Source organism: Antechinus flavipes, chromosome 1 (genome assembly GCF_016432865.1).
Source record: "Antechinus flavipes isolate AdamAnt ecotype Samford, QLD, Australia chromosome 1, AdamAnt_v2, whole genome shotgun sequence".
NCBI lineage: Eukaryota > Metazoa > Chordata > Mammalia > Dasyuromorphia > Dasyuridae > Antechinus > Antechinus flavipes.
Genome location: NC_067398.1, coordinates 292,692,521 through 292,704,686, shown reverse-complemented (window position 1 = coordinate 292,704,686; position 12,166 = coordinate 292,692,521). Strand labels below are relative to the sequence as shown.

At 32.3% G+C, this 12,166-nt stretch overlaps 1 protein-coding gene and 1 long non-coding RNA gene across 3 annotated transcripts in view; both read left to right on the top strand.

Moving 5' to 3' along the window:
- Positions 1–7,047, top strand: part of TXNDC8 (thioredoxin domain containing 8) — a 58,822-nt gene extending 51,775 nt beyond the window's left edge. For both annotated transcript variants that reach the window (XM_051962545.1, XM_051962538.1), the window contains 2 exons: positions 6,807–6,865; positions 6,951–7,047. In XM_051962545.1, coding sequence (XP_051818505.1) covers positions 6,807–6,865; positions 6,951–6,954 — 63 coding nt within the window. In that variant the 3' untranslated portion in view covers positions 6,955–7,047. The remainder of the gene's footprint in view (positions 1–6,806; positions 6,866–6,950) is intronic.
- Positions 7,048–7,223: 176 nt separating this feature from the next.
- On the top strand, positions 7,224–10,954 carry LOC127538816 (uncharacterized). Its single transcript, XR_007947763.1, has 2 exons — positions 7,224–9,657; positions 10,522–10,954. It is a non-coding gene; the product is annotated as an uncharacterized LOC127538816 (long non-coding RNA).
- Positions 10,955–12,166: the final 1,212 nt, after the last annotated feature.

The window sequence follows — 12,166 nt, the reverse complement described above, 5'->3', positions numbered from 1 at the left end:
TATAATGTTAATTATAATTAATTAATGTTAAAGAATATTATTGTTCTATAAGACATGTTCAGCAGGATGATTTTAGAAAGGCCTGAAGAGACTTAACATGAACTGATGCTAAGTAAAAATAAGCAGAACCAGGAGATCATTGTACACAACAAGAAGATTATACAATGATCAATTCTGATGAACATGACTCTTTGCAACAATGAGATGATTGAAGCCAGGTCCAATGATCTTGTGCTGAAGAGAGCCATCTACACCCAGAGAGAGGACTGTTGGAACTGAGTATGGATTACAACATAGCATTTTCACTCTTTTTGTTGTTGTTTGCTTGCATTTTGTTTTCTTTCTCATTTTTCCCTTTTGATATGATTTTTATTGTGCAGCAAAATTATTGTATAAATATAGATTTAACATATATTTTAACATGTTTAACATATTGGATTATTTACTATCTCTAGGGGAGGGGAAGAGGGAAGGAGGGGAAAATTTGGAACACAAAGTTTTTGTAAGAGCCAACATTGAAAAAATTATCCATGCATATATTTTAGAAATAAAAAGCTTTAATAAAAAAAGAAACACATTTAAAACAGAGAGATACATACAGAATAAAAGTAAGAATCTGAAGTAAAATCTATTCTTCTTCAGCTGAAGTAAAAAAAAAAAAAATCAGCAGTAATGATGCTTATCTCTGATCAACCAAAAGCAAAAATTAAAAGAGATAAGGAAGGAAACTACATCTTGATAAAGGATACCATAGATAATGAAGTAATATCAATAGTAAACATATATGCATGAAGTGGTGTAATATTCAAATTTTTAGAGAAGTGAAGTGAGTTGAAAGAAGAAATAAACAGCAACCTTGATCTTAGATAAATGTAACTGTAAAATAAACAAGAAAAAAATTAAGGAAGTGAATAAAATTTTAGAAAAGTATAGACCTTTGGAGAAAATTGAAAGGCTATAGAAAGGAATATACATTTTTCTCAGCAGTACATGGCATCGACTCAAAAATTGACCACATAGTAGGGCATAGAAACCTCACAATCAAATGCAGAAAGACAGGAATAGTAAATGCATCCCTTTCAGATCATGATGCATTAAAATTACATGTAATAAAAGGCCATGGGAAAATAGATAAAAAATTAATTAGAAACTAAATAATTAAATCCTAAAGAATGAGTGAGTCAAACAACAAATCATAGAAACAATAATTTCATCCAAGAGAATGACAATAATGAAACAACATACCAAAACTTAAGGGATGCAGACAAAGCAGTTCTTAGGGGAACTTTTATATCTCTCAATGCTTACATGAATAAAATAAGAATGAGAAGATAAATGAATTGAGCATGAAACTAAAAAGCTAGGAAAACAACAAAATAACCCTCTCCAATGAAATATCAAATCAGAAAAACTGAAAATAAAAGGAGAGATTAATAAAACTGAAAGTAAAAAAATTATTGAACTAATTAAAAAACTTAGTTGCTTTTATGAAAAAAATAGATAAAAATTTGGTTAATTTGTTAGAAAAAGAAAAAATAAAATCAAATTACTGGTATCAAAAATGAAAAGGATGAACTTGTTACCAGTGAAGAAGAAATTAAAGCTAATTTGGAGCTATTTTGCCTAATTGTGCACCAATAAATCTGATTACCTAAGTGAAATGGATGAATACTTACAAAAATATAGATTGCTCAGATTAATAGATGAGGAAACAAAATGCTTGAATAGTTCCATTTTATAAAAAAGAAATTGAATTAGCTATTAATGACCTCCCTAAGAAAAAATCTTTAGGGTTAGATGGATTTATGTGTGAATTCTACCAAACATTTAAAAAACAATTAATTCCAATACTATATAAAATATTAGCCTATGAAGAAGAACGAAATTTATGGTCAAAGAAGAACTTTTATACATTTTAAAATGCAAAATGGAAAATTTTGATTACATTGAATTAAAAAGGTGTGGCATAAACAAAACCAAACTTAGAAGGCAAGTAGAAAGCTGAAAAAAAATTTTATAGCCAGTATTTCTGATAAAGATCTCATTTCTAAAATACACAGAGAATTCATTTAAATTTATAAGAATTCAAGACATTCCCCAATTGATTAAAGGATATGAGCAGACAAATTTTCAGACAAATTAAAACCATTTCTAGTCATATAAAAAAATGCTCTAAATCACTGTTGATTAGAGAAATACAAATTAAGATGTCTCTGAGATGCCATGTCACACTTCTCAGATTGGCTAAATTTTGGAGGGGATGTGGGAAAAGTGGTGCAATGTTGCTGGAGTTGTGAGCTGATCCAGCCATTCTGAAGAATAATTAAGAACAATGCCCAAAGGGCTATCAAATTCTGCATACCCTTTGATCTAGCAGTATCATTTCTGACTCTGTATTCCAAAGAGATCATAAAAAAGGGAAAAGAACCCACATGTGCAAAAACTTTGTAATAGCTCTTTTTTATAGTGACAAGGAATTGGAAATTGAGTAGATAACCTGTCAGTTGGGAATGATGAATAAGTTATGGTATATGAACATAATGGAATATGATTGTTCTGTAAGAAATGTTGAGTAGGCTGATTTCAGAAAAGCTGAGAAAGACTTACATAAACTGATGCTAAATGAAGTGAGTAAAACCAATAGAACACTGTACACAGCAACAACAAAATTATGTTAGGATTAACTGTAATAGACTTGGCTCTTTTTTAACAATGAGGTGATTCAAGGTAATTACAATGGTGTGACAGAAAGTGCCATCTACATCTAGAGAGAAAACTATGAAGACTGAATGTGGATCAAAGCATAGTATTTTCATTTGTGTTGTTTGTTTGCTTTTTTTTTTCCTTGTGTTTTTTTCCCCTTTGATCTTATTTTTCTTGCACAGCATGATGAATATGGAAATATGTTTAGAAGAATTATACATATTTAATCTATATCGGATTGCTTGCTGTCTTGGGGAAGGAGGATGGAGAGGGAGAAAAATTTGGAACACGAGGTTTTGCAAAACTGAATGTTGAAAACCATCTTTGCATGTATTTGGAAAAATAAAATACTTTAAAAAAAAATACTCTCCTCTTATGAATTTCTTTACTACTGAGCAGGTATTACCTACATACCAAGTAACCTGGGTGTCATTCTCAACTCTTCTCTCTCTCTATATATATATGTATGTATGTATATATATATGTATCCCTTTCTTTCTCCCTCTTTCTGTCTCTCCCTCTTTCTGTCTTTCCTGTCTTTGTCTCTCCTTCTGTCTCTGTCTTTTTCTCTCTCTCGTCTTCATCACCCTGCTCAAAATATCCAATCAAATTGCCAAGTTACATTATTTCTGATTTTATAGAATGGCTTGTATACCCTGGTTCAGGCTCTCAGTCCCTGAGACCTGTATTCCTGCAATAACCTAGTTATTCTCCCTGCCTTAAATCTTTCTCCATTTAGTCCATCCTCCTCTTAGCCATCAAATCGATGATACTAAAATGCAGAACTGACCATGTCACCTTTTCTCTTCTCCCCACAACCTACTTCAATAAAACTACAGCAACTATATCACTTCCAGAATCAAATATATAATCCTATATTTGATTTTAAGTGACTTTAAATTTGAATTTTACTGAATTTTAAATTAATGTTCTACCATTCTAGTCTTCTTCCATCTTATATCCCTTCCCATATTTCATGCTCTATCAATACTGACTGACCTGTTTGGTGTTCTCACACAAAATGCTCCATTTTTTGACTGTATTTATCCATGTGCAGAACTCTCACCTTTCTTAGCACCGTCTCCAGGCTTCCCTGACTTCTTCAAGTCTCATCTAAAACTCCACCTTCTCCAAGAAACTTTTCCTAGACATCTTTAATCTTAATGTCTTCATTTTAATTTTTTTTTCTAATTCATCCTGTATATATCTTGTTTGTACCTAATTATTTATAAATTGTCTCAGTCTAATGACTGTGAGCTTCTTGAGAAAATAAGTTATGGTATATGAACATAATGGAATATGATTGCTTTTAGTCTTTCTTCAACACTTACCACAGTTCCTGACACCTGATAAGCACTTAATGAATGCTTCATAACTTGATTTGACTTGTGGTCCAGAAGATCCTGAGGCTGGAGCAAGGAAACCAGAGTCTTTCCTCACAACTTAAAACACCATGAAAAGACAACTAACCATTATAGGTCTATGGAGTAGACTTAAGAGAGGTAGATAAAATCTCCATGGTGCTCACAAAATCCAGGGTTAGAAGAGAAATGATACAGAAGTTCAGTCAGGAACATTTTGTTTCTTTGTTTTCCATGAAACATTTCTAGTAACTTCCTAACAATGAGGGAGAAAGTTATCTTACTAGTCCTACAAAATACTTTTAAGTTTTGAAGAGGAACAAAAAAGGGGGGAGGCAATAGATTCTTGATGGTTATGGGCTCAGTGGCTGCTCTTGAATGATATGTATCCAAGATATAGCATTTTTACTTTAACTTTTTTACTTTTTACTTAAACACAAACAATTTTTTAAAGGGAGAATTTTTTTATTAAAGCTTTTTATTTTCTAAACATATGCATGGATAATTTTTCAACATTAACCTTTGCAAAACCTTGTGTTTCAAATATTCCCCCTTTTCCTCACCCCTTCCCCTAGATAGCAAGTAATTCTATATATGTTAAAATATATGCTAAATCCAATATACATATTTATACAACAATCTTGCTGCCCAAGAAAAATCAGAAATGAAAAGGAAAATAAAATGCAAGCAGACAACAAAAAGAGGGAAAATGCTATGTTATGATATACACTTAATTCCCACAGTCCTCCCTCTTCATCTTAAGACTATTGGAATTGGCCTGAATCATCTCATTATTGAAGAGTCATGTCCATCAGAATTGATCATCTTATTCTTGCCATGTACAATGTTTTCTTGGTTCTGCTCATTTCATTTAGCATTAGTTCATGTCTCCAGGCCTCTCTGAAATCATCTTGCTTATTGTTTCTTTCAGAACAATAATATTCCATAACATTCATATACCATAAGTTATTCAGCATATACCATAAGTTATTCTCCAACTGATGGGCATTCACTCAGTTTCCAGTTTCTTGCCACTACAAAAAGGGCTACCACAAACATTTTTGCACTTGTGGGTCCCTTTCTCTCCTTTATTGCCTCTTTGGGATACAGACTCAATAATGATACTGCTGGATCAAAGGATATGTAATAGTAAATATATACATTTTGCACATTTTGATAGCCTTTTAGGCATAGTTCCAAATTGCTCTCTATAATGGTTGGATCACTTCACAACTCCACCAATAATGTATTAGTGTCCCAGTTTTCCCACATCCCCTTCAACATTCATCATTATCTTTCCTATCATCTTAGCCAATCTGAGAGGTGTGTAAGTGGTATCTCAGAGTTGTCTTAATTTGCATTTCTCTGATCAGTAATGATTTAGAGCACTTTTTCACATGACTAGAAATGGTTTCAATTTCTTCATCTAAAAATTGTCTGTTCATATCCCTTGATCACTTATCAACTGAAGAAACCCTTAATTAAATAGAGAATTTTTTAAATGATAAAAGTCAATCAAACCTATTCCTTCTCCTAGGAATCCCTCTACCTCTGATGAGGCAGCTCAATAGTATGGTGATTGGATAGAGTGCTGAACTTGGAGTCAGAAAGGCCTGAGTTTTATTTCAGCTACAGATACTTTGTGTAACCCTGGGCAAGTCATTTAACCTGTATCAGTTTGTTTTGTTATATGTAAATTAGGAATAAAAACTCTCAATTCTCAGGGTTATACATAAAATGAGGTCATATTTTAATGCTCTTTACAAATCTTATATAGATGCTGGGTTGCTATTAATGTTATTTTTAAAAATGTTTTTATTATTTCTGCTGCTGCTGCTGCTGCTCTTCCTCCTCTTCTTCTTCTCATATATCCTGACAAGGTTCTTCATTGACCAATGCTATTGAGTTAGGGGCCTTTCCTTCAGCATTTTTGCCTGCATTCTATTTAAAATGGTCTTCTAATTTTCCTTTCCACCTGGAATGTATTTCCTCTTCACTTCAACCTCTGAGAATTCTATGATCATAGATTTAGAGCTGGAAGGAACCTCAAAGGTGATCTGATCCAACCCTTTCATTAATATATGAAGAAACTGAGTCCCAGGTAGATAAAGTGATTTACATAAGCAATAAACTAAAATTTAGTAGGATTAAAATCCAAATCTCATGATTCCAAATCTAGAACTCTTCCTTACTTTTCTAAGACTCAGAGAAAATGCCTTCTCCTATGGGAAACACTTCCTATCATTACCTCATATTTGCTTATACAGGTGGTTCTCCTAGGTCTACATTGTCCCACATTAAATAGAAGGTAAGTTCCTTGAAAGTAGGGCATATTTCATTTTTATATCCCTCAGAATAGCATAGTACCTAGCACACTGTAGGCATTTTAAAAAATTTTATTCAATTAGAGTTCATTTATTTCCAAATTCTTTGTACATAGTTCTTATTAGATTAGAGAAGCATTATGGGAAATTACTCAAATACAGGAAAAATGAGAAGAGATAAATATTCTTTAAACAGCTTTCAATTGAACATTATATTCTAGATCATCTTTTATCATTTTCAGTTATTAAAATTCAATTTGTGAGATGGTGAGGAAAAGGAGAACATCATTGGGATCTATCAATCAATTATACAATTTAGAAGGAAATTGGTAACACCAAATAGAGCCTGAAAAAGACTTTACATTACATATTATGAAAAATTGAACTTTTTTTCCATTTTTAAAAAATTTGTGAACAGATATTTGAATTCAGTGGTGCCGACGCCAAAAAACTGGAAGAAAAGATTCAGGAACTAATGTAAGTTGATCTACAAGTAAAATTACAACTTCTTGGTTTAAAAAAAAATAATTAAAAATTTTGCTTATGTTTTATTTCCTTGCAGATAACTGAATGCTCCATTAATTACATCTTCATCATGACTTAGAGCTTTACTTGTATGTTATCAGCTCATTTAAAAATATTCCAAAACTGCTCAGAAATACTGACTCACTTTCATTTTCTAATCTGGTTATACCATTCCCCTTCAGTGCTTTCATCAAGAAATATTAAGATGATTTCCACAACAAAAATTATAAGTTTATATTTATATAATGCTTTACTATTACAAAATACTTTCACATAAATCATTTCATCTGAACCTCAAAATACTCCAGGGCATACTAGTATTGTTACCTCCATTTTATAGATAAGGAAACTGAGATTTAAATCAGTAGAGACTTGTTTAAAGACATATGATTAGGAAGTGACACAACTAGAATTTAAATTTATATTTATTGATTACCAGTCTTTTCCACTTTGGGGCATTGCTTCCATAACATTAGTCTATTTTATTCCTATTATTCTAAGTAGGGTTTCTATGAACCTGGGGCCATGTTATTTTCCATCAACCCATCAACAATTAAGATCCTACTGTATACTAAGTATTCTGTTAAACTCTTAATATACAAAGACAAAAGTAAAACAATTCCTGATCTAAACAAACTAAGATTCTAGCAGATGAAGAAATAAAACAAATCTATAGAAGTTCTATAACAGAATATGTGCAACGTTAACACAAAGTAGTTTTGAAGTTCTGGGCACTCAAAGCTAAGGGGATCAAGAAAGATTTAAAGTAAAAGGTAGAGCCTAACTTTAGTCTCTTTGGAAATCAAGGGGCCCAATAAACAGAGGTAAGAACAAAATTTATTTCTCCCTTGGGAGAAGCAATGAAGTATATGAGAGAAATATCAATATATTAGTATGGCTGATCCAGTGAACAAATGTAAATAAATAAAAAAGTGAACAGGATTGTTAAGAGCTTTAGATATAAAACAGAAGGGTTTATATTTGACCTTTCAGGTAATAGGGAGTCATTGATTGGAGTTTATTGACTAGGAAATAGACATTACCAGACCTGCAATGTAGGAAAATCTTTTTGACAGCTATGTGGATTAAAGTGAACAAAGACTCAAGGCAAAAAGACAAATTAAGTGGCTACTGCCATAGTCCAGCAAGAAGTTATGAGACCTAAATCAGGACAGCTGTTATGTGATTAGAGAGAAGGAAATGCATGTCAGAAACACTACTGAGAGAAAAATAAGACTAGAGAACTGACTGGGTACATGGAGAGAAGGAGGAGGAGGAGAAGTCAAGAATATTTTGTCCTAGGAATGTAAAGAGTCTTGAAGTTAGGAGATCTGAAATTGGGCTCTATCTTTATATATGGCCATCAGTAAATCACTTCATTTTTGTTATTTTATTTCCTCATTTGTAAAAGGAGCATAATAATACTTGCACTATAGACCTCATAGGATTGTTGTGAAGGTAGTGTTTTGTCAACTTTTAAACATTATATGAGCATCTTGTTGTGATAATTATGATCATTCCTACTACTATCATTATCCCTTCACAGGCTAAGGAGCAAATCTTGTGGTACAAGATCTTTTCCCATAATCAAGTCTCTACTGATCAGGTTTTTTCCAGTGCAATAATAGTATATATAGCAATATCGTATAAATTCAACTAATTTCATTCAATTTTTTAAAAATAATTCCTGGAAAAAGAAGAATCTTAGTGACCATGATGTTAGTCATCATCAAAGAAACTGTATTGGCATAGATTACAGCTTAAAGTATGGTTCCCCTCCTGAGCCAAGTAATGGAAATGACTGGTTTTATTCATCAGATGTCTTAAGTTATGACATATTGCCTTCATGGTTCAGGTATATTCCAAGCACCAAAGACTGAGAAAAATGATAAAAGCTCTTGATCCAAGGATTTTATCACATTAGTTTTGTTTTTTCATTTAAAAATATACCACCACAAATCATTAAAATACTGAATGGATAAATTAACTATATTTGATGCTTTGCTTTGATAGATGTGCAATGTTACATGTAGTTACTTTCCTTATCATGAGATCAACATTTAAAGCCTGGAAGAACCTTAAAGACTATATAATCTATTTCACATATGAGGATCCAACCTCATCATTTCACAGATAAGGCAATCAAGACCCACAGAGACCATACAGATAGTTAAAGATAAAGATAGGATTTAAATCCAGGTCCCCATATTCCTAAATCAGTGTTCTTAATGAACAATAGTGAATATTTATTATGAACTGACTGTACAGGCACACTAAAATACTGTTGATAGGACTATGAACTGGTCTAGATATTCTAGAAAGGAATTAAGAACTATTAAAAAATTTTTTTATTAAGTCTTTGACTATCATTAGGAATATACCTAAAGATATCAAAGAAGAGAAGAATCCATAGAAACAAAAAAAATGTGCAGCAGCACTTTATTGTAAGTAAGAATTGGAAAAGAAGGGATACTTATCAGATAATGACTGAGTAATAGTATGTGAGTGAAATGGAATATTATTATAATATAAGAAATAATGAAAAAATGGATTCAGAGAAACCTGGGAAGATGTGAACTGTTACAGAGTAAAGTCAACAGAATCAGGAAAACAATATATAATACTACAAAATTATAACTTTGAAAGACATAAGAACTCCAATCAACATAATGACCATCCACAACTCCAGAGGATTGATAATGAAGCATGTTACTCAAGTCTGACAGAGAAGTCTGGGAGTCAAGGTCAGTTAAGATACACATTTTCAGGCATTGTCAAGATTTGATTGGATTTATTCTTCTTGATTATACTTATTTGTTATAGTGGTTGTTTCTTTTTGTTGTTGTTTTTGTTCTTAAAGGGAGGAAGGAGATTTGGAAGGGAGAGGAGACTTACCAATATCGATGCCAAAATTTTTTTTAAAAGGAATAGAGGTCAATGTAACACTTAAAAATGCATAACAAGGAACAATAAAGGATTCAGAAGGAGATAAATAAACCTTTTGTTTGATAGCTTATTCTAATTATGTATCAAGTTCAGAATGACAAAAAATTTAAGACATATTAAATATCTGTGTTTAGAATATTATGCCAAATGTATAAGATAAAAAGTATAGATAAAATATAGTACTTAACAAAATCAATAACTATGATGCACAGATTATGAAAGTGCATTACAAATGTATAGAACCCTAAATCCTTACAACATATACTATATATTTTGCCTGATTTGAATCCATATGAAATTCAAAGCTTTCATATGGATTTTTCATATGGATTCTATTTCTGGGCAGGCTCATTAGAGGTCTACTACTTCAGACTATGGATATCTTTTGACTATTCCCTATTCACATACTACATAGTGATTAAGCCCTTTAATTGGTTGCTGTGCTAGAATTAAGCATACATACAAAAACCTGGAGAGATGTTTCTCACTATCTTCTCTGGTAACTTCCTGGTAAGGAGGTTTGCTAAGTGCCACTGGGCAGATTAGAGACAGACTGTTCTACCTCTGCCCCTCAATCTTACCTTACCAATTGTTAAATATCTATGAATGAAACCTAGCTTGTTTCTTTTGTCTGTTTTATATTTATCCTTTCCTATTCATAGGTAAATGAATGTATTGAGATGGGAGTAACCAAGTGGTTACTAGAAGACTGATCAAAATTAATCAAGACTATTCCAATAATTGAAATCCTAGATCCAGCATCAGAAGTAGCTGTGCCTGTTGAGGAGTTATGTGGGATTCCATTCCTTGAAGATGTGCCTGCTTGATCCAACCTGGCAATGAATCAATCTAATAACTAATAACTGAGCAAAGGAATGATTTACCCATTGACTATGCCAATTTAATTTAAAAGTGAACTTGATAGGTACTCAGAAAAGGGGAAAAGAGTTTATAGGGCCAGGAAGTAGAAGATGTTTTGTAATCACTATCTTAAGTATAAGCCCACATTCCCCAGTGTCTTCTAGTACCAGAACATGCTTTTTAACTTCTATTTTTGTTATACTTTCTCAATAAATACACTTTTTAAAAAGTTAATTGATGTCAATTGGTTAATTGTGAGTTTTGAGAAACTTACAAACAAATGTCCTAAAAAATTTCCCAATTCAGAAAACCCCTAGACTCATAGCCCTAGTATCCAACCCAGGAGAAAGTGACTTATGTGAACATGGTAACCAAATTGAACTGAAAGTCATTGGAGTTAATGAATTTTAGGAATTATGTGGTGGTGTTGCTGAAAAGGTAATCAATATGAATATTCCAATCCCTAAGGGAGGATGGATTCAGAAAAAGATTCCCTAAGACTATCTTTGGCCGTCTTCATTTTACTTTTTATATATTCTCTATGGTTGATCTTTCTTGATCCTTTACATTCTCTCCCTTGAAATCCTAACTTCTCACTCTAGAAGGAAATCTAAAGCATCAAATACACATATAGGAAAAATCTTTTCTGCAGTTGATTTGAGGCAAGTCCAACTTTCTGCCCAATTCATCAAAGATCAGTGGAAAGAAAATCTATTATTGACTTTGAAGGAAAACAAGATTTGTATATCTCCACATCAAATTTCTCAGAGGTGCCACTACTCATAAGTCCACTTGTACTAGTTAACCCATTGTTATAACTAGAGATCAAAAAACTGACTCCTTACCATTAAGAGGAACTGGAGAACCATTCTGGAGAGCAATCTGGCACTATGCTCAAATGGTTATAAAACTGTTCATGCCCTTTAATCCAGCAATGTCATTACTGAATCTGTATCCCAAAGAGATCATAAAACAGTAAAAAGGGCCCACATGTGAAAAAAAAAAGTCATCTTTTTTTGTTATTATTGTTGTTCGTTTTCTTAGGTTTTTTTCTCCTTTCTCGTGCTTTTCCCCCCTTTTTAATCTGGTGTGTGTGTGTGTGTGTGTGTGTGTGTGTGTGTGTGTGTGTGCAGCATGATGAATATGGGAATGTATTTAGATGAATTCCATATGCTTAATCTATATCAGATTGCTTGCTGTCTTGGGTGCAGGGAAAGGAGGAGAGAGGGAAAAAAAATTGAAACACAAGATTTTGCAAAGATGAATGTTGAAAACTATCTTTGCATGTACTTGGAAAAATAATGTACTAATTAAAATAAAAAATAAAATATCATGTTTCATAATCTCATCTAGATAGATCTTTACTGCTATTTACCAATCCTTCTACTTCTGTTCTAATGTACTATCTCACTTTCCACAGTTCCCATTCTCTTGTCTCCTCTCCTT